Source organism: Protopterus annectens, chromosome 2.part2 (assembly GCF_019279795.1).
Source record: "Protopterus annectens isolate FY-2018-M chromosome 2.part2, PAN1.0, whole genome shotgun sequence".
Classification (NCBI taxonomy): domain Eukaryota; kingdom Metazoa; phylum Chordata; order Ceratodontiformes; family Protopteridae; genus Protopterus; species Protopterus annectens.
In genome coordinates, this window is record NC_056730.1 from 1,140,590,505 (window position 1) to 1,140,613,958 (window position 23,454).

The window sequence follows — 23,454 nt, forward strand, 5'->3', positions numbered from 1 at the left end:
GAGTGAGAGGTTTGGATGGCTGGATATATGAACCTAGAACTGGTTTGACATTACTTCATAATATTCAAGATTTATGTGTACCTAGACTTTCAAATAAGCATCACATTAGTTCCTCGTCCCTTTGATTTTCTTGGAACAGTTTAGAATTGGAGATAATGGACCAAAACACTTCTTGCTTCTCAGTTAGGAAGTATCTCCATGAGGGTTCACCAATCAGCCTTCTGACATTACTAGATGAAAGAAATTCATATTTTAAGTCTTTAATTTACATTTTAAGACCAACTGTATTACCATTTACCTGTTCTTTTATTTTTGACTGTCAACATTCACATACGCAACAGAATTCTCAAACAATGCTGCATTGTCAAGGCTTTTAATTTCTGTTATTAGACATTTCTTTATATTTTAGCCTACTCTGTAATATGGTAGGTGAATGTTAATAAGAGTAGTGTTTTAGGACAATTATATTTTACTTATCCCACTTGAAAAGAGTTTTTATCATGACCTTTAATGTAAATATGTTTGTGTGTAAAGGGTGCACAATGGTTCATTGATCCACTCCTACTTTTACTTTTTATTCTTAATACAACATTATCTTATTCTCTTCCTGGAGTTGGATGGTAGTGGTTAGGCATGGTTATTTTACAGAAGAGTTAAATGCCATTTGCCTTCATTATTAAACCTAGTTTTGCTTAATTATTTCAAGTTAAATGACAAATTTACTTCTACTACATCATCGACTATAGAGACAAATAATTTTAAATGTGGATAATCAACTCATGGATTGCAAATGGAATCCAAACAAGTAAAATAGGAATTTATTTTTTCATTTATTCTACAAATCAGAAGCAGAAATTATATTGGTGCAAGGGACAAACCTAACATCTGAACAATGTCCACAGTTCAGAGGGAAAAGAGTGGCTCAATGTTATTGTTGAATCAGGTAACAGATCAAACCGATCTGGTGTTGCCACATAATTAAAAAAATCCTTCAAAGCTACAATATTGCATCATAACTCAGACTTTGAAGGAAGAAAGCATTATCTAATTATTAAAAATATGTTTCTTGATAAACATGTACTACTATTAAATATGTATGTACCCTGTAGTAAACAACATCAATTTATTATAATAATATATAAAATATTAATAATTTTCCTAATTATTAGTACGTTGTTGGAGGGGATTGGAATACATTTGCTGAGCTTAGTGTAGGAAGAACTAGTAGGAGTAAATCTTGTAATTACCACAATTTCAGAATTAAAATCAGACTTTAATTTATTTGATTAATTTAATTGTCAAGTAACATCACCTCATTATTAAAATATACCTATTACTCTCATAGTTACAAATATTGGGATAGACTAGATTTTTTTTCTGATAGGTGAAGTTTTCTTAAAAATGAAATATAGCTTTCATATAGAACCCAGATACTTTTTGGACCACTCTAAAATCATTCTTACTATTGATTGGTCTAGTACTGGCAAAACAAAAAAAACAATATCTATAACTGGAATAACACCAAAGGAACACCACCAATGTATTCAGGTCCAGACTAACCTTTATTAATCAACGAATAAAGAATATTAAGCCCTTTCATCTTTAACAGTGAAGACTTCAGCAGAATAACAATCGTCTGAAGTCTGAAACATTTAAAAATCCATCAACCAATGAAAAGCAAAGGTCAATAATTAAATATTTACTTTATTAAAAAGTTCCTTATTGAAAAAGCATTCCTAAAAATAAAGCTAACCAACCAGGAGCATGTAAAAAAGTTATAACAAATAATACATTAGAAACTTGCTGAACTCTTGTCACTTGCAAAAGGAAGCAGCTTCTTAAACTAAAATTACATAGATAAATATAGGTGTAAAAATGTATGTATATGTGTGTGTGTATGTATATATATATATATATATATATATATATATATATATATATATATATATATATATGTATATATATATATATATATATATATATATATATATATATATATATATACACACACACATATACAACTTATATGTGTGTATATGTATATATATATATATATATATATATATATATATATATATATATATATATATATACCTGCCTTAATCCTTAAAATACTGGAAACAGAAACTGTGTCATTAATACCTGGACCAAGTGAGGCATTGAGCCTCAACTGCCAGGTTAGTTCTTTACATTCCAGTGAAGTGTCAACATTCCCACACAAAGGGGTCACCATGACCCTATCAGTAATGAAGAAAGAAAACTTCTTAAAAATGTGGGCACACCATAGAATGTTTATAAGGAGCATTAGTGTTCTTCTTATTGTCTTATAAATGCATTCTCGTATTCTATATCTCAATCTTCTGATGGTTTTCCCCACATAAAGTGCATCACAAGAGCTGCACAAAGCCAAGTATACAACATGGGATGTGTTTCAATTCACTTTCCCCAGGCAGAAAATAGCTCTCATAATTGGAAACTACAGCATAGGGATCTTCATGTATGTACCTGCATTGTTTGCAGAAACTGTATTTTTGCATGCAACTGTGGCTCAAAACAATTTTCCTAGAGTCTAATTCCAAAACACTCTTAATATTTTTCCCTTTAGAATAAATGATCATTGATAGTGTTCCAAACATTTCTTCACATCATCAGTGAAAATTATGTCCCAGAACCTCGTAACAGTATTAATGTACCGGTGTGAAGTGTTACTAAAGGGGACAATAAAAGAAGAGGTATCCTCTATACCAATTGTTGAAGTTTCAGTACAGGTAACATTTGTATCTGCTGATCTATTTAAAAAATGGTGCAAATCAGTCCTAGCAGTGTCCTTCCACTTCTGCTTTAATGTCCCTATGAAACTGAATAGGATACCCCCTGTCCAAGAACAAACAGATCAGATGGTGTAGTTCTATGTTAAAGATTGTATTATCAGATATAAGGCGTGAAAGTCTAACTGTCTGATCTTTAACAATTGATCTCTTTTGAAACAGGGAGTGACAACTTTTATAGTGGAGGAAGGTGATGGAAAAGGTCTCTTTTCTAAATATGGTGGATGTGTAGCATCCCTTAATCATGTCTTTACACAAAGAAATATCAAGATAATTGATATAGTCCATATTGAAAGAATATGTAAACTTTAAAAATGATGTCAAATTCTGCCATAAATTTAAAAAAATTTTCCCATTGCTCAGTGTTACCCTTCCATAAAATCAGTACATCATCCAGGTAGCTATAATATCCATGTGTCAATGAGAGAAACTTGGGTGTGAAGACATTAATCTTTTCCCACATTGCCAAAACAATGTTTGCATATCTTGGAGTGCATGCAGCACCTATGGCAACTTCTGAGATTTTCTCTCAAAATACAAATAATTGTTGTTGAAAATCAAATCAAATAGAGAACTAACCACTCCAATGTCCTGGGGGGATGTGGACATGTATTCTGAGAGACAGGAAGAGAACCACTGTAACCCAATGTCATGGGGAATGACAGTAAATAGGTCAACTACGTTGATAGGAATGAAGGTTAGTTCTCCATATAGTCCAATAAATTCAGGGTTTCTAACAAGTGCTATGAATTCTTCAAAATGTATGTTTCTGAATTAAACAAGGATTTATACTTGAAATCAACAAATCTAGCCAAGGTTTCCATTTTTCAGCCCTTGGTTGAGACAGTCAGTTGGAGCAGTGGGACATGGACATAGTTATGCATTTTGGGAATACAAAAGATGGATGCTACCGTAGGTTTTGCTACATTCAGTTGAAACTTTTTTGATGAGTTTTCAATGCTGTTCATAATTACCAGCCCACCCTTATCTGGTTTCATTACACAAATAGCTCTGTCATACACAATATTATGCAAAAGTTCCCTTTCCTCAGGGGTTAAATTGTTTGGGATTAACTTTCTCCTTTTGTCTTTATCATAAAAAAATGACCCTCACAAATTCTATTGTAGATTGAAACAAGTGTGTTGGGGGTGGCATAAGCATACTTTTTCTATGTAACCCCTCATGTCCTGTGTTGGGAGATGCAGTTCTGTCAACAAAAAAAAAACAGTTTTAAATTACAGTTTCTGGTGAATAACTTCAACTGTATTGTAGCTGGATTTATGTCAAAATTAAAATTAGGTATGAAAGTAAAACCTTTTCTAAAAATAGATAAACTTGACTCAACCCAAGTAACATTAGACAAACTGAAAACTTTAAAAGCATTCAAAATGTTACTGTCCATTAACAAATTGTAGCCACATTTGCACAAAGTTAACATCTGAATCTATCCCATCCCTTTCCCCTGCCACAGGGGTTTGAAAATGTCTCTCTGTGTTGGGATTTCAAAATGGTTCTTAAGCCATGATTGAAGTCCTGTAAATGATTGGCTAATCTCTTTGACCGTCTAACTTGTGGTTGATATAAAAAAAAATCTTCCTTATCAACGTTATTACTCATTTCATTAATAGAATCCAAATTGTCCCTGTAGGATACTACTCTATTACTCCATCATTGCTGCAGAGCTGGAAAAGCCTTCCCAAGCTCATAGTCAGTTATGTCTCTCTCTAACTTGTGAACTTGTACAACTGGACATTAAATCCTAATTTGCTTCAAAAAGAAGACATTAAAAATTAAATTAACTTCTTACAAAATATTTTTTTAAACAATGCATCTAATTCTCAAATTCCACTTGATATTCAATTGGCTGCTACTAAATCTCAAATTAGAGGTACCTTTATAAGTAAAGCTTCTTATTATAAAACATCTTATAAACTAATGGAATCTGTGTTAATAAGATAACTTTTCTAAGCTAGAACAAGAACTTTAAATGATAAAAATGATGCTGCAAAATGTCTAGCTGATTTTCAGAAATAATTTTACTATTAAACATACAACAGTCATTCTGGGAAATGAAAACTTTGGCTAGATATTCAGAATGGGTACAAACTCCTTCCAAATTTATAGCAAGGCTCATAAATATCAACAAGATGTTTCCTTTAATAACTGAAATTATATACCAGGATAAATCTTACAAGACCAGAGAGGAGACTATGTAAATTTTTGTTGAAATATATAGACAGTTAAACAGTGAACATAATCTCATCTCCTCACCACAAGAGTGTTACCAGTTTGTGAATAGTCAAACATTTCCAAAAATTAACTAAGACCAACAGAATACATTAAAAACACTGTTTAATCAAGAAGAAATTCTACAAAAAATTAAAAACCTTAAACCTGGTAAATTGCCTGGACCAGATGGTCTTGTAGTGGAATTCTGCAAAACCTTTGCCCAAATTATTTCCAAAATTGTATTGCATTTATTTAATTATATATGCAACAATGGTATCTCAGATATGTATCTTAACAACTCTAAAACTATTTTTATCCCTAAACCTAACTCTAGTCTTAAAAATTGGCTATCAAAAACTAATTTATCCAAAGAGTTATTGTGGATTGAGTCTTCCTGACTTCAGACTCTATTATGATATTATTAATTCCAAACAGATTAATTATAATATCAGAATATAACCCTAAAATGAATAAATGGTGTCCTATGTGGGTTAAAATATGCTACACCCATATATGTAAATCCCAATATAATCCTAAATCATTACCCTTCCTCAACAAAGAAAATCTTAAAACTCTCAAAATAGATATAATTTTAACACATAAGATAAGAATCCTTCAAAGCCTAGTTGACTCAATTGATTAAAAAAATATGTCATGTTGTTATAACTAATTCATTTAAACTTTAACTTAAAGTTGAGCAATTTAATTCTAAATATTTCTAATTACCCTCTTCTCAAAGACAAATATGTAATGGACTTTTATACATATAGAAGGTTCTCCCTTAGTGACTTCTACATTTTCCAAAAGGTTATACTGTTACATTAACACAACTAGCAGAGTTAATGTCAATGCTTCTAAATGAATCTAACATTAATGATTACAGCATGATTTTATGTAATCAGTTGTGCAAGGCTTTTAATTTGATACCTAATGCATATAAATTAATTACATCTCTCAAATACCAACATTCTATTATCTGTTCTAAATATTGGACCAATCTAAACACATCAATTACATACAATCAACAAATTCACTCTACTTCTCTAAATTCAGCTTATGATAGTAAATAACACATATCTGACTCCAGTCACTCTTAATAAATTCTGCCCTACAGCATCACTAAACTGTTCTTTCTGTGAATTTCAAAGAGCTGATTTGTTACATATTTTATGGAGCTGTAAATGTTCTTACAAATTATGGTGTTTTTTGAAAGTTAAACTAGAAAGAAATGGGTTATGAGAAATCTACCTTATCTTGGGAATTTGCATTATTACACACACCCCACCTGGTTTAACATAGCAAGACATCTATATTTTAATTACCCAAAACTGGCTTGATAGATCCAAAATCTCATGGGATTGATTTAAACATACTGCAATCAATTAAATATATAACTTTGATTGTATCTTATAACAAAACTTGTAATGCTATTACTTAGTTTTAATCACTTTTACACAGCATTTAAAAATGTAAAAAGCCACGGTGGTACAGCGGTAGCGTTGTTGCCTCACAGCAAGAAGTTCTGTTGGATTCACGGCTGGAGTACCTTCTGTGTGGAGTCTGCATGTCCTTCCCACGGTCGAGTGGTCTCCGAAAGACATGCGTGAATGGGCGTGCCTTCGCTGAAGGTTGGGCGTCGGGCTGGCAACTCATCACCATGTAAAAATCTACTGCCGATCATTAGCGGACCGGAGTTCTGCTGTTGTGACCCCTAACCGGGAAAAGCCGAAAAAACAAACAAAACATGGCATTTAAAAATTTACTCAGCACATTTACTTATTCTCTTTTTCCCCTTTTTATATATTATTTTATTTTCTAAAAAAATTTCCATACCCATGATTCATACCTGCATTTGGCATTTTCTGTGTATATAGTTTCTATATATATATATATATATATATATATATATATAGTTTGTGTTACTGTTTGTATATAACCCAGTTTTCTTTTTCCTTTGTAATTATAGTCTTTTTCTTGTAAGATTTATAATCATTAGATAGATTTGTAATTATTGTTATAAATGTTTGAAATGCAGATAAAGATATTTGAAAAAAAGAAACCAGCACTTTCCTTCTTTGTTCACTAAACGTATACACACACACACACACACACACACACACACACACACACACACACACATACACACACACACACACCTCTGCCAGTGATCCCTTGCATCCATGCGACATCTGGAAACAGATATCCGTTTTCAATAACAAAGGCTTTCCGGTGAGACATCCTACTGCTTTTGTACTAGCCTGCAACTTGTATCCATTTCTAAGCCATGCTACAAATCTATTCATGGCAATACACCATTTCCATTCTATTGTATCACTTCAGTTAATAAAACTAAAACTCAAAATGTAGTGCTGGAAATGCAGCAATGACAAAAAAACTGTAATACAGGGCAAATAGATTCAAATGAGAACTGTACATTATAACTAGTACTTTGTGTAAGGGGAAACTTGCTGCTTTGCTGGTGTGTGTCTGTGTGTATGTACATGTGTCTGTACATATGCATGTGCTCATTTGATGCCACATAAGACATTCATAGCAAAATTTACAAATTACATATGCCACTTTTATTTGTTTATGCCATATAAGACATTTTTAGCAAAATATACAAGTTAAATATGTCACTTTTATTTCTTTAGGAGGAGATGCCTGCATTCAACTGTCCCCTATAAAAACAAACTTCACATTTGAATTATTTGTTTGTGCTGCTATTCTTTTAGAACACAAAGACACTTTGCTCAAATGTTGCAATGAAATGGACCTCATTCTGTTTACAAGCAGGTAACTAAGCTCTTGGTCACAGTAACGTAATGTAAAATAAATGGAAACATGGCATTTATGGTTATTTCATTTTTACAGAATGCTACCTTTTCATATCAAACAATGGTATATAACTGATTTTCTTTTTTATTGATTTTGTTATTTTTGATGGCATTAGCACTGCAGTACTTAAAAAGGTGGCAGCATTTGTGGTGTCTCTCTATTGTTCATAATCATAATATAAATAATGTTAAGGAAGATAAAGCAGATTTACTAATTTTTTTCTTATTTCATCACTTCTGCTAGAGCTACAAGCTTTAATTTGCAAATAGTACTTGTGTTATAATTCATGGCAGTCTGCATGGCTTAAAGTGAGGTTATTTCCCACTTTGGTTTGTATTTCAGGACTGTAATGTGATCAATATTTTTTGCAGAATGTTGGAACCTTTTTTTCATTTCAGTAGTGAAAATCTCCTGTCTGCAATATCTGTAAGCTAAAGCTAACAGTAAAAAGGTTACCATATAAAAAATGTCATCTCTACAGATATAGCAAAACATTCTTCCAAAATTTCCCTCTGTTGCTTTTAGTATACATAGTACCTTGTGTGTGTGTGTGTGTGTGTGTGTGTGTGTGTGTGTATGCTAGGGCAGCCATGATGGTGCAGTGGTTAGCATTGTTGCCTCACAGCAAGAGGTTTGCCGGTTTGATCCTTGGCTGGGGTGCCTTCTGTGTGGAATCTGCATGCCCTTCGTGTGGGTTTGTTCTACTTTCTTCCCAAAGACATGCTGCAGGTGGTTTGGACACTCTAAATTGGTCCTAGGTGTGTGTGCCTTCTGTGGAAGGTTGGGTGCTGGGCTGGCAACTGGACACTGTGAAAGTCTACTGCCAATCATGAGTGGACAGGTGGTCTGCTGTGGTGACTCCTAACTGGGAAAAGAACCACTGTGTGTGTGTGTTTTAAGAATAAAGATAGAAACAAAATTATTATCACTGTGGTAAGAACTGTGAGTAAAGTCTAAAGAAATATCTCCTTTTGTCTTATAAAATCCAGTGAGGGGAAAAAGCGTGTGTGCATTTTTTGTTGTTTTTATTTTTCAACACTCTGAGTTATGAGTGCCAACATTTCAACAGAAATCCATTTAAAGTGCTTAATGAATATTTAGTTCTAACTGTGACAATGTTATCAACTGTGTCACTGTGTGTGTGTGTGTGTGTGTGTGTGTGTGTGTGTGTGTGTGTGTGTGTGTGTGTGTGTGTGTGTGTGTGTGTGTGTTTGTTTCAAGATTAAGAATAAAGATGGAAACAAAATTATTATCACTACGGTAGGAACTGTGAGTAAAGTCTAAAGAAATATCTCTGTTTGTCATGTAAAATCCAGTGGGGGAAAAAAGCTTGTGTATGTTTTTTGTTGTTTTTATTTTTCAGCATTCTGAGTTATATGAGTGCCAACATTTCAATAGAAATCCATTTAACGTGCTTAATGAATATTTAGTTCTAATTGTTCTTACTATGCTGACGATAGGGAAAAATGCTCAGATATTGCAGAGCAAACACTTTCTCTCGGATTTACTATTCCTCCGTGCAGGACTAGCTTAGTCTTGCACGGAGGCAGCTGTTTAGGAGCAGGACAGCAGCGCTCCATGCATAGTAATGAGGCATGCTGCCTGAGCTCCTAATCTTACACGGGGCATGTAAGAGTGCAGGGGGCTTGTCTGAGAGCAGAGCGCTCAGAATATACACGCCCCCGCAATGATGAACAGCAGAAAGGGGTAAGAAATGAGCCAGACTGCTCATAGGTGTCCACATATCCCCACCAATAGTCCCCCTTGTGTACAACAGCAAAAGTATAGAGAAATAAAATGAGCAAACACATTTTTTTATTTAAAAATCTGATTAAGGCTAACCGTAGGTGCACGGATGTGCCCATCACTTAGCTTCGGCTAATGCAGCTTAAATGGCTGAAGAGGATAACAGGGAAGATATATGCAAATCAAGCAGTATAGCAATAGTATAGTGGGTAGAGCATTCACATTATGAGCAGCCATTCCCAGTTCAAGTCCCACTACAGCACGTTCCATTTTCCATGGCAAAGCATGTTATGACTAATAATTTTGTTGCATAACCCACTAAATAACATATATTTATGAAATGGAGTACTGCAGTAAATGCACATGTGAGGTGTCAATGTCATAATGAATAAAGCACTAGTAAGCAGGTTTAAGTACCAGTAAGCAGTAGTAAGCATATGCAAGCACTAGTAAGCGAGCTTAAGCCTGTTTGTGCAGTGGTAAGCAATGGGCACACAGGTTAAGCAATTCTAAAGCTAACTCACTGTAAGCATATGTAACTGGAGGTTAGCATTGCTTACCCTCGCACTAACCCTCGCAAACCCGCTTACAACTGCTCAAAAGTGCCTTAATCACTCCATATCCAATGGCTCTTGTTCTGCCCATCAACAAAATAAACAGCCATGCAGGTCTCAAACCCAGGACCTTATACACCACAGTCATAGTAGTTAACTACCAAGCAATCACAGAAGTACAGAAGAATGAGGCATCAGCAAACAAGTCTTCACCATTGTAAAACCGAACTGAACCTGTGAAAGGAATCAGTATACAGACATATGTGCCTTAACCCGCTACATAACATAAATATTTGAACTGGAGTAAAGCAGTAAGCCCAGAAGTCAGGTGTAATTGCAGTAGAGTGTCAAAGTCCCCAATAAAACACAAGGACCCTATACAGTGTATGTATACATGAATCATGGATACCAGGCATACATGTAAAGTGTAATGAATAATAACTCAATGCCAAAAAGGAATTATAATGCAAACTGTAATGTAAGCCATGCTAAGCATTGCACAGGCCAGCTTAGGAGGTGCAAGCAATGTGTAGGCCAGCTAACTCAATGTGTCCAGTGTTATACTCCTTTAAACAGTGCCAACCCTAGATAAGCAGGTTTGCCCATAGCCTAGCCTTTTCAAAACTGGCCAATCATGGAAAAGTGCGGGAAATTGGCCCAACTTAAACCCAAGAGGCAGGAATACATCTCAAAACTGGTTGTAGCTTCCCCTTGCAGGCACAATGGCAGTAAGGGGAGAAGGTGTGTGCTTTCGAGCATAGTACTGGTGCATCCAGGAGTTCAGAGTCATGGCAGGACTCCTTGTCAAAGACCATGATCAGAGACTGCTGCAGGGCCAGTACCAAGGCTCCCAATATATGGTGGAGGCCTGGGACCATCTCACCCGTGACCTCACCAGTGCCACTGGCATACCCCGAACTGGTGAGCAGGTCAGGCATCTCTATGCCAACCTGAAGCGGTGTAAGGGGGACCACTTGGACCAGTGGATCCAAGAGGCTAGAGCGGTAGGGGATGTTCCAGTTGTGTGTCACCACACTATGTGTGTAATAATTGCCAGCTCAGGTATATCATGGATAGGTATGGCTAAATATTCCTCTTATGTCCCCCACAGCTGCAATGGAGCAGGCCGCAAACCAAGGGGCCCACTTCAGTCACCTGGTAAGGTTGAGACATGAGGAAGGTCAGTACTACTCATGCATTTACTGTCACAGGAAATAAAACTAAAAGTAGTAGTAAATCAATTGCCTGTATAAAACCTGTATTGTTCAAGGCAAGTACTGCATACACTGGAGAATATGGCAGGAAGAGTCTCATACAGTATGTATATAAATAAAAGTGTAACAGCCTGACAATAAAGGTATAACTGCTGGACTGCATGTGTATACTCTGGTATTATATGGTAATGTAGATTTGCAATCATGTAATATTACTGTTGTATTAAGCACTGTTACCCACACCGTGCACCATAAATTGAATGTGTAGGAATGCCTTTATATGACTGGTGTAATCCCCAGACACTATGTAGCATAACTGAGGGAGACATAGACAGAAAACAGGGAAAATGCGGACAACAAAACCGAAACAGCACATGCAAATGAGATGTAAACTGTTGTTTTGTTTAGCAAACACAGCCATGGTTCGAATCCTGGGAGTGGTAGTAGTCTGCATACAGAATCATACCCCACAACTGTACAGAAATGTCTAGAATGTCCAGTAAAGTGGCCCATATTTGTTGCCTATCAACCTGTCCCCCTGGGAAATCAGTGGGATGACCCCAGACGTATAGCCAGCAAACAGGAAATACAACTGATTGACACACATCTATGAGAACAAAGCTGGCACACTAGCAACTCCCCAAAACCTTATGAGACTAAGAAGTCATGTATGTCCCTTATACACCCCAACTTATGAAGCTGTGGCCAGAGTGTGTACAGTAACAGAGTGAGATGTACATGCATAATAGTAATGTGGAATCTGGTACTGTGTGTGGGAACATTCAGGTAGTGCTAACAAACAATTCCCCCACAGGTCTGCCAGATACTAACACTGTGCCCATAAATACAAGAATGATACCCTGTAGTGGTACTGTTTACATTGGCATTGTATGGCATTGCGACTGATGCAGCTGCTCTGAATAATGAGGTATTACACATCACTGTCGCCCACACTGTCCGACAGAATATTACTGTCTAGGAGATCTGTATAAGAGTGTTGTAATACAAGGTCAGAATGCAAAAGCACAGGGGATTAATAAGACAGAAAGCAGATAGGAGATATACAGCAATATCTATATAGCAGTCACAACTGTGATGGACAGTATTTAAGTTGTAGCAGACACAGCTATGGTCTGAATCCTGGGAGTGGATGTAGGCTGCATACAGAATCATACCCTACAACTGTACAGATGAGGCCAGAATGACCAGTATATGGGCCCATATCTGCTGCCTGTCCCCCTGTCCCCCTGGTAAGTCTGTGGGATAATCCCAGATGTTTAGCCAGCAAACAGGGAATACAAGGGATTGTCAGACATCTATGAGAACAAACCTGTCACTATAGCAACCCCTGAAACTGTTAGGAGAGTAATATTTCAAATATGTCCTATCTACACTCCCACGTTGTCAAGCAGTGACCAGAGTGTGTACAGTAACAGAATGAGATGTATTTGCAGAATACTAATGTGTAATCTGGAAGTTTGTGTGACAACAGTCAGTTAGTGCTAACAAACATTGCTCCTACAGGTACGTCAGATACGAACACTGTGCTGAGAAATAAAGACCATTATAACCTGTACTGGTACTGTTCACTCTGGTATTGTAGGGATTTGTGAGTGTTGCAGTTTCTCTGAATAATAAAGTATCACTGATCACTGTCACCCACACTGTGCTACATAATATAACTGGGTAGGAAAGCATGTATATGTGTGTTTCAGGTCACTAAGGGTGGAAGAGGGCAATATTCTAGATATGTCCTGACACACCAGCGTGTGGTCAACACATGGCCAGAGTCTGTGCAGAAAGAGATGGATAGCAATGTGCACAACATCAACCTGGAATCTGGGAGTATCTGTAGAAACAGTTAGTTAGTGTTAACAAACACAGGTATACCAGGTATATACTGCAGGTAAAACCAGTTCATGTGTAATGATGATGACAGCCATATCACTGTCCAAACTAAGGCTATAGGGTAGTGTAGTAAGACTTGTAAGGTACAGATAACAGCACTGACTAGGAAAGTAATGTGGACTACAGGAATATACTAGTTAATTGACATCTTTCTCCCCACCCACCACCATATCTCCAGTAATCAACATATCCACCCCAACTGGTATGTAATGACACCTATGTTCTGATAATGTCCAGTTGTTTGATAAATATTTTAATTGTTCCCATGCATGTGCCATATTGAATTATTCCAACATTGGTGGCATGGTGCCATCAATGTACCTGCATGCTGTTCTTATTACCACTGTGGTCCCATGTATGCATGTGTTCTGTTTGTTATCCAACTGTTCCGAATCTGGTGCCTGGGTTAATGGGAATATTTATGCATGCTGTTATACCTAACCCTGGAATGTATTGACTATTACTAACCCACATATGATGATGAAATCCAAACACTATAGCATGCTTGGGAGCGCTGGCACCAGTGGACCCACCTGTCCCACCTCAGCTGGCTGTGGCACTGGGCACCAGCATGTCTGGGACCCAACCCGGGACCTCCCTGTCCATTGGTATTGCACCACCTTTGGGTGGAACCGCCTCAGGTGATGGAGCTCGCCCCCAGGGAGCGGGTGCGGGCAGGCACCTGTCACCTGCAGCCAGGTCAGGGTCATGGTGCATAGAGAAATCAACCAGCAGCTTAGTGATCTTCTACACCAGCTCGAGGGCCGTGTGTCACAACTAGAGCATCAGTTTGGCTCTGCGACTCAGCCCCCAGCACAGCCACCATCGAGGCTGTGAAGGTGCAGTGGTGGCTGCCCATGGGTGGGGACCTCAGTCCCACTGTTTCCACTAGGGGGCTCATGGGCTTCCAATTTCCCAACACCCCTCCCCATCAAGGTGTTTACCCCCACATGTGTCATATACTGCCCCTGTATGCAACTTGTTTGTCTTGTCTGTTATCCTACCCAACCTACCTCCCCAAATATACCTACTACCCCTCCCCAACATCCCACTCTCACCTGAAAAAAAAGGGCAATCTGTTCCCACAAAAAATCTCACCCCATACATAGCTGTCCATTTCGCACACGTCTACTGAACACATGTAATCTGGTCTAATTGGCATCACAACTTATTATTGTTGTCCTCACCCCCTCCTCACCATATATACATGAAAATGCCTACATCTATAGATATATATGTCTACATCTATATGTCTAAATATATACAGCAAGTTACATATATATATATATATATATATATATATATATATATATATATATATATATATATATATATATATATATATATATATATAATATATATATATATATATATATATATATAGATATATATAAATATATATATATATATATAGAGATATATATGTAGGTATATACGGACATAGTAGTGAGAGTGGTAAGCACTAGGTAAGCTAGCTACCACATAAGGAGTGGTTCTGGCCCAGAAATTGTAGTTATTGGCCATTCAAGCAGTTTTTCCATCTCTCTCAACTTTCTGATTTAAAAGCCTGCATTTGCACTTGTTTCCCCCCTTTCCTGTAACTAGTTTAGTCCAGATACAGATTCTTAGTTTTAGCACTTGAATTTGCTTATTCGTGATCAGCACTTGTTCAGAACTTGTAAGCACTAAATAACCTACTAATTACTACAGCACTCAACCTTCCTCATTACCTAGAGGAAAACAGTTTTGGTACTTACTTTCCTCACTTGCTTAGAGAAAAACAGCTCTTATGCACTTATCTAGCCAAACTGGAGGTAAAGCTCTCTCCAATCAAGACTGAACTTGACAGTAAGAGGAGAAGGTAAACACTTGCACCACATCACACTCATCACATAGTCTCACTAAATCTACAACACCAAAATCCACACATAGAAACACAAAAACATTCACAGAGGCTCTCAATAATAATCTGCTCAAGCAACAGAGACCTCCAAAGCAGAAATGCAAGCAACCTCCACCCCCCCCCAACACAACCCAAATGACACATAGCCCACAGACTCAGTGTGCCCCTCAACCACAGTCAATAAGGCAAAACAACGTACCCAACACACTAGTCATAGGTAACTCTATAGTCAGGCACACTGATGTCCCACTCACTAGGCTAAACAAAGAGAAGGTTACTGTCAGCTGCCTGTCGGGTGCCAGGATCCGCCACATAACCCATGCACTCAGGTCACTCCACAACAAATACAAATATGACTCTGTCATTGTCCATGTTGGTGTGAACAACCTGAGATGTACCTCCCTGGACTACATGAAAAGAGACATGGAAGAGCTCTCCGATCTTGTAGCCCAGGCAGGTATGACCCAAGCCCTGAGTAGCATTCTGCCATCACCCAGAATGATGCTGCAGTACAAGGACACAATGATTGACTTCAACAATTGGCTAAGCTTCTGGTGCCATTCTAAAGGGATCCAGTATCTGTCTGCCTGGGATGACATGGTCGACAGACCACGATGCTTTGCCAGAGATGGCCTGCACCTGTCACCCCTGGGATTCCGGATACTGGCTAAGGTTCTTACCGCCCCTATAGTGCCTTTTTTAGGCAAGGATCAAATGACAAATTCACCACCGTAACAGGAACAGGCAAGCAAAAACTGAGGGTGATGCTACTCAATGCTAGAAGTCTAAATCTCAAAATGCACTCATTCTAGGCACTCCTTAAAATGGAGAACATCAATATCTGTGCAGTGACTGAGACCTGGTTCAAGGCTCCAGAGAGCACCCCTGCACTACCAGGCTATAACTCATACCACACTTTTCGGCCATGTAACCTGGAACTGAACACCAAAGGCAGAGGTGTTTCCATATTCATTAAGGATATCCACACCTCCAGGCTAGTTGCTCAGCATAATGCAGCCAAGGTTATCCAAGTGCAACTAACTCTGGGCAAAATTGCAATCCAAATTGTAGCTTGCTACAGATCACCCACCATGCCCCAGGATTCCCACTCCTCTTTTCTTGATGTACTGGAAAATATTAGGGTTCAACCAAACACCTTAATAATGGGCGATTTCAACTACCTCACCATTAACTGGGGAAACTACTCATGTACCAACTCTTTTGCTCAACACTTTCTGGAATTTATAAACTTCAATGCCCTGGATCAACTTTTCCACACCCCCACCAGGGGCAACAATATCCTAGATCTAGTCATTACCAACATGAGTGACTGGTGTTCCACACCTGAAGTCAATGCCTCATTGGTCCGATCCGACCATAAGCTAATTACCCTAGATATCCACATCCTGCCCCCACCCCCCATTAAGGAAACCATGGTAAAAAATTTCTCCAAAGCCAACTTCATGCTTCTTAAGACAGAAGTGGTGAACTTCACGACACCCATGCAGATGGACAATACAGTTACGACTACTGAATCCTACACAATTGCACTTTATAAGCACTTACATGAGTGCATGGATCGTGCTATCCCAAATCCTCAAAAAAATGGAAGCCAATCTGGTGGTCCCCTACCATATACAAACTGTACAACAGAAGGAAGAAACTGTTGCAAAAGAGAGTAAAATCCCATGAGTGGAGGAGCTCCCTGGTCAGCCTCAGTAAGAAGCTGCGATCCCTGATAAAATCCTCCAAATCTAGTTATGAAATCAAAATCACCACTGATTCTAAAGACACCCACAAAGCATTCTATAGCAATGTCAAGAATCTCAATGGCAACACTCAGAACTGCTCTCAGTTACAGCACAATGGCACTACATATACAGACCCAACTGATATTGCCAACATCCTGGCAGATGGGTTCAGTGCTAACTTTACCCCCCCCCTCACCCCCTAAAGAGCCCATCTCTATACCAGAAGAATGCAAAGTTCCTGTAATCACGACTGCACAGGTAAAAACCACACTCTCCAAAGCCAAGAACACAGCATCCATGGGACCAGACAACATCCCAGGCTGCTTTCTACATGAACTACAGAATGAACTGGCACCCCACCTAAGTACCATGTTCTATCATAGCCTCACCTCAGGCTTTGTGCCTGCTGAATGGCGAACAGTGATGGTTATCCCACTCTACAAGGGGGGAGCCACCACGGACCCTGGGAACTACCGCCCCATCAGCCTGACGAGCCTGGTCTGCAAGGCCATGGAATGTATCATCATGGAACTTATAAACAAAGACATTGGTAATCTCCAAACTCTGGACCCCACCCAGTTCGGGTTTGTAAAAGGCAGATCATGTCTCCTAAACCTGATAGACTTCTTTGAAGCAGTCACCAAAGCTGTAGACAAGGGTAAGGTGGTTCACACAGCCTATCTAGATCTTGCCAAGGCTTTCAACACCATCCCCCACTCTGGAATTATAGATAAACTCACTAAACTAGGTATAAATCCCTATGTCACAAGATGTGTTGCCAACCGGCTCACTGACAGAACCCACACTGTGAAAGTAGCAGACTCCAAATCCAACTTCAGACCAGTGACAAGTGGAGTACCACAGGGTTCAGTCCTGGGTCCTCTCCTGTTTGGTATATACTTCTCTGAAGTACAGGCTAACAAGAAGGTCTTTGGCTAATGAAGTTCACAGATGACTGCAAACTAGGAGCCATAACTGAAACTCCTAACGATGTGGACATCCTACAAAAGGGCCTCACTGAGACAGATGCCTGGTGTCAAAGCCAAGGCCTCAAGCTCATTGCCAAAAAGTGCACTTTCATCCCCTTTGGTAAAAACTCTGTACCCATGAACTACAACATAGGCGGTAGTATACTTAACACCAAAAGTGTGATAAGAGACCTTGGGACACAGGTGGACAATAGTCTCTCCTTTGATAATCGCATCGCCACAGTAGTCAGGAAATCCTTCTACGTGGCACACCTCATCACAAAAGGTTTCTCATCCAGAAAAAAAGAGGTCATTGCTCCCCTCTACTCATCACTCATTAGACCCATTATAGAGTACAACGTCTCTTTTGGCATGTACCTCACAAGACATCTACAACAACTGGAAAGGCCACAGAAATACCTCACAAAGAGGATTATCGGCCACAAACAGATGCCCTACGCAGACCATCTCAAAAAACTCCAGCTTTACTCCGTTGCATATCGCCTACTCAGAGGTGATCTCTGCCTAACATACAAAGCTATGTCAAACCCAGAGCTGTTGGACATGCTCCACTTAAAGAAATCCCAATCCCTCTGAGCTATATGCTCTAGGGACCTAAATCTTGTCACCGCAATAAACAGAACATGCCGGAGCGATAGATTCCTGTCGCAGAGACTTCCCATACTTTGGAATAAACTACCTATCTATATCAAACAAAGCTCCTCATTAGCACTCTTCAAGAAAAATCTTGATGACTGGATGGGAAATAGGAAATTCACCCCGGGGATCACTTCTGTGGCTCTGCTCAACAGTGGCACAGGAAAATAAATTTCTTGGGTGGCAAAAGCCAGGGTACCTTTTTGGCTGGGCTTGTATAGGACCCAGGGCTGATAGCCTAGTACCCACCTATGAACCTGTGAACCTATAGTTTTATTTATTATTTATTTAAGCAGATATATATATATATATATATATAGAGAGAGAGAGATATATATGGACATACATCTGTAGATAACAATGGGAAAATAACTACAACATATATGGCCACATGCTCCGTTAATGGGGTTCAGAGGCCCCAAACAATATATGTCTTGTACGAATACATATACCCCCCACACAGCCAAATACGTTCTCCCTGCAATACACTACCAAGTGTTGCAGATCCCATAACCAGGACCTGACACGACATGGGCACAAGATGTTAACTGTACTACAACCCACCTGTATGATTTCAGACTGGTATTGGTAACATATCATGCAGTACAGTCTGACTCCCATAGGTAATGTACATTGTGGAAGCTATCAACATCCGCAGGATACATATACACAGACACATATATGCAGATACAGATATACATATATATATATATATATATATATATATATATATATATATATATATATATTTATACATACATATATATGGATATATATGTGACTACACATACACACGCAGAGATATGTACAGTAAGATACATATATAGAAGGTGCACACAATATGGAACAGCCACTATGCCTACAGTTAACACCTTAACAACTGGACACTGTATGAGCCACCCATACAAATGACAATCATTGCTTGCAACATTTACCCACAGAGAGGTCATAGGATATAACACCACACACAAGTTTGCATAAATGGAAAACTTTATTTGTGTACTATTACAGTTTTGTATGCCATGTCATATAGCTGTTCAGACACTGACATCCATATAAACAGAGTAATGCAACTGTGAAGCAGTTATACTAATACAGTAGTCTGGAAAGGTTCACAAATGTTGCTGTCCAGGCCAAGCCCTTCAAATAGTACAATAGTAAAGACAGACTGGGCCACATGATACCAAACAATCAACAGTAAGTAAGGCAGGTGTATAGTTCAGCAGCCTCTATCTACAGTCTGTACACAATCACTAGCTGGTAAAGACTTCAGTTGACACAATGGGATGTAACTGTTACATAACAAGGCATAACTGATGCCATCACAAGGACACTGACAGAACAGTCTGTATGGCAGGAGGCAGTAGGCCTACATTAACCCAGTTTATGTAACTAATTTAAATATAGGTGAATTGTATGGTACTGTACATCCAGATACCTTAAGGCAGCTCACCCCTGATACTCCCACATTTTGTAACAGCCTAGGTTATTTATGGTGCACCCCCCCCCAGACTCAATAATACAGGGCCATATACCACTGTTACATACACTGGCCTCTGGAGTGCATAAGGGCACACATGTAGTGTGTAGGTGAAGCCCACACATATATGGCCCCAGCACCAATGCATGTGTGGGGGATACAACAGCAGTTGACTAATGGCAGCAATGGCAGCATGATATACTCACAGGCCATTACAGAACAACCCCTGACAGCATGTCATATGTGCAAAACTTGGTATGTCGGTGGAGAACAGAGGCTGGAACACAGGCCCATATGTGGAAAATTGTTCCCATACACTAAGCAAGTCACTGGTGTTACAGGATAGTCTGCAACATACCCTTAGTCAGGAATATGAAGTTAGAAACACAAATGGCTGTAGCCATGTACTGATAGCACTCAACGCACACACTGCCAGTGAAATATCTGACACAAGACCTGTGTGGGGGACAGACAAAACATAATAGGCACACCTCTGGCCATCAAGAGGATAGGCGCACAGTTGAGAGCCATGCAGACAGACTGCATTCCAAGGTAAACTAGTATATACACACAAACCCTGTAACACCAGTACTAGACAAAGCATAACACAACTCTACTCACACTCTGTCTGTATTTCTGGAACCTCCTACAAATATGTAGCTGGCCTGAATGTGCAGGTTCTCCTGTAAGAGGTATTGCTACCTGCTGTCTGTAACACTGATGCTCACACACAGGAAGGATGTCCATCACACAGGAAAGATAAAGGGACCATGCCCACATGATGTAGAGATTTATAGTAGGTGGTTGTCATGACAGTGGTAATTGGAAGTATTACACAGCAAGCTGCATGCAGTTAGCAAGTGGAGGACACTGATTGGTGCAGAGGCCATCACCTGATCATGTGCATCACCTACTAAAGCCATGCTGCAATCTATTCAAAGCAGCTCATTCCATTTCCTAGAGAGAGAGAGAGAGAGAAAGAAAGAAAATCACTTCAAAAAACAAAAGCCTAAGACAAAGGCATTTATTCAGCATTCATTCATCAAGACATCATTCCCAAAACAGGCATGTGAAGTATATATCCATGTAATAGAATGTAGTACCTGGCCAATAATAATGGGATAGATGATGTGGAATGATTTATATGCGCCATCAGGTGTTGTTGTGATGATGTTCAACTGAACAACTGCTATGGACAATAGTGTCAGTCCCTGTGGGTAGTGGGCCATTGCCGTCAACTGTACAGGTCAGCACTGACTGACAAGATGTAAGCCATCATAGTGTGTGTTGTGTAATGGGAGGTATGTATATTACATGGCCAATAGCTGATGGTGGAAGTAATGCCATTATGATGAACACATGGGAGTCAGGCCCACCACTGGCAGGATTCTCAGGTTAATCTGTAATGTTGCATGCCAGAATGCCATAGGTGTGTAATAGGGTTACCTACATATACCCCCTAATGTCAGGCTATATCCATATTTGGCACCTGTCTGTGTGGTAGCAAGGCAGAACAGTGCAGCTATGCAGGAAGGTGTTGTGAGATTGTGGAGCTGATGTCTGAATGCACCCAACATATAGGTATGCATATGTGTACATATGTCACATATATAATATATAAAGATATCTATGTATATCAGCATGTATGTCCACAAATATACAGAAACCCATGTGTAGACATATATATGTGCATATATATACATCACATATATAGATATATACCTATATGCACATGTCTACATATATACAAACACACACAAACTGTAAAGACATGTCCCCTGTATTACTACCACGGTGATGTGTGCTATGTGCGAGGCACCAGCACGCATAGCAATACACACAGATATCCACAGTTGGCAGTGTGTGCAACATGGATGGGTATCTCACATGTTAGTCCCTTGTTGGGACCACATTGCCCCTGTCTGTGAAGTATACAATGGGAATATGGGGAAGTATGGCAGGTACACTTGTGGAGGTGGTCAGGGTTGGTAGATATAGAGGACAGTCTACAGGGGTGGTATGTGACATGTGGTGGGTAAACACCCTGGATGGTGTGTGTGGTCTTAGATGTGGATGCCCCATGGGCCCCAATGTGGGCACAATAGGAACAAGCCTCCCACCCACTGCTACTCACAACAGCAGTCAACATCCTGAAGGTGCCTGGTCTGGAGGCTGAGCAGGAGGAGCATGTTGGCCCTGTGAATGTGTACTGGGTGCCCCAGACTGATGTAGCACATCCCACATGTGTCTGTGGAGCCCGGTATGGAACAGACCCTAGACCTGACCTCAGGGGATAGGAACATGTCTGTGTGTACCCTGAGGGGGGGGGGGTAACATCCCCTGGGTTGGTTCCACCTGATGGTATTGCTGGACCAGTACATGAGGAAGCCCCAGGTTGGGACACATGTGATGTGGCCAGGTATCTTGGGCAGATGGGTTTGGAGAAGTGGTTCTACTGGCCAATAGAACATATACATGTTATTCTGTCACTGTTATATAGCATATGTTGGTGGTAATAGTCTCCCGGTACATGTCCAACAGCATGCATAGATATCCCCAATAACACAGAATGTCAGATGTGCAGCAATCCCAAAGCAGCCATACCACTGGCATATATGGAACCATAGTGGTCCTGACAATGGCATACAGGTGAATAGTCTGTAACAGGCCAGCAATGATGGTGTCCACACAGGGGACATGGCTACAATCACATAGCAGAAAGTGTGATACAATACCATATCTGTCCCATTGGTAGGTAAGTTGCAGCCATACCTAATGAGTTGTGTGTACAGTTTATTGAAGCTGATATGGTAGGGGGTGACAGAGATGTGTATTATGAACTGTGGTAACCTTGCTGTATGAGTTGGTCAGACCTGTTTCCATCGTTATGTCTTTCAGCCAAGATGTCACATGCACAGTTGCCCACCTATTCACAAGCAGAGAATGATGTGGTGATATCAGGCTTGATCCAGCACTACCCAGTGCTGTTTGGCAGGGCTGCACATGAGCAGCAGGAGTGGACTGCCCTGTGGAATGACCTAGTCCATAGGGTCAATGATGTCAGACTGCACACCTACAGTTATGAGCAGGTCCGGCATCATTGTACTGACCTGCTTCGCAATGCCTGTTGGTGTGCTGCTGCAGTCTGGGGGGATCATCTCACCACAGGGGGGCCATGCCATCCATCCTCCCTGACACATGTGGAGGAGCTCCTGGCCAGCCTCGTGGCACCTGCCCATCCGGCCAGTCATCAACCGCTGGACATCTTCGTGAAGGTGGGTGGCACCCATACACCGGCCAAGGAGCATGCAGATAAGGACACAGGGCACATCAGTAGACCACTGTTGTGTATACATCCGCATTGGTACAGGTAGGTCA

At 39.6% G+C, this 23,454-nt stretch overlaps 1 protein-coding gene across 1 annotated transcript in view; it reads left to right on the plus strand.

The window, feature by feature from the left end:
* LOC122796056 (TBC1 domain family member 17-like) overlaps positions 1–23,454 on the plus strand; it is a 180,770-nt gene that overhangs the window by 126,692 nt on the left and 30,624 nt on the right. Inside the window, exon 4 of the mRNA XM_044064520.1 lies at positions 7,712–7,853. Coding sequence (XP_043920455.1) covers positions 7,712–7,853 — 142 coding nt within the window. The remainder of the gene's footprint in view (positions 1–7,711; positions 7,854–23,454) is intronic.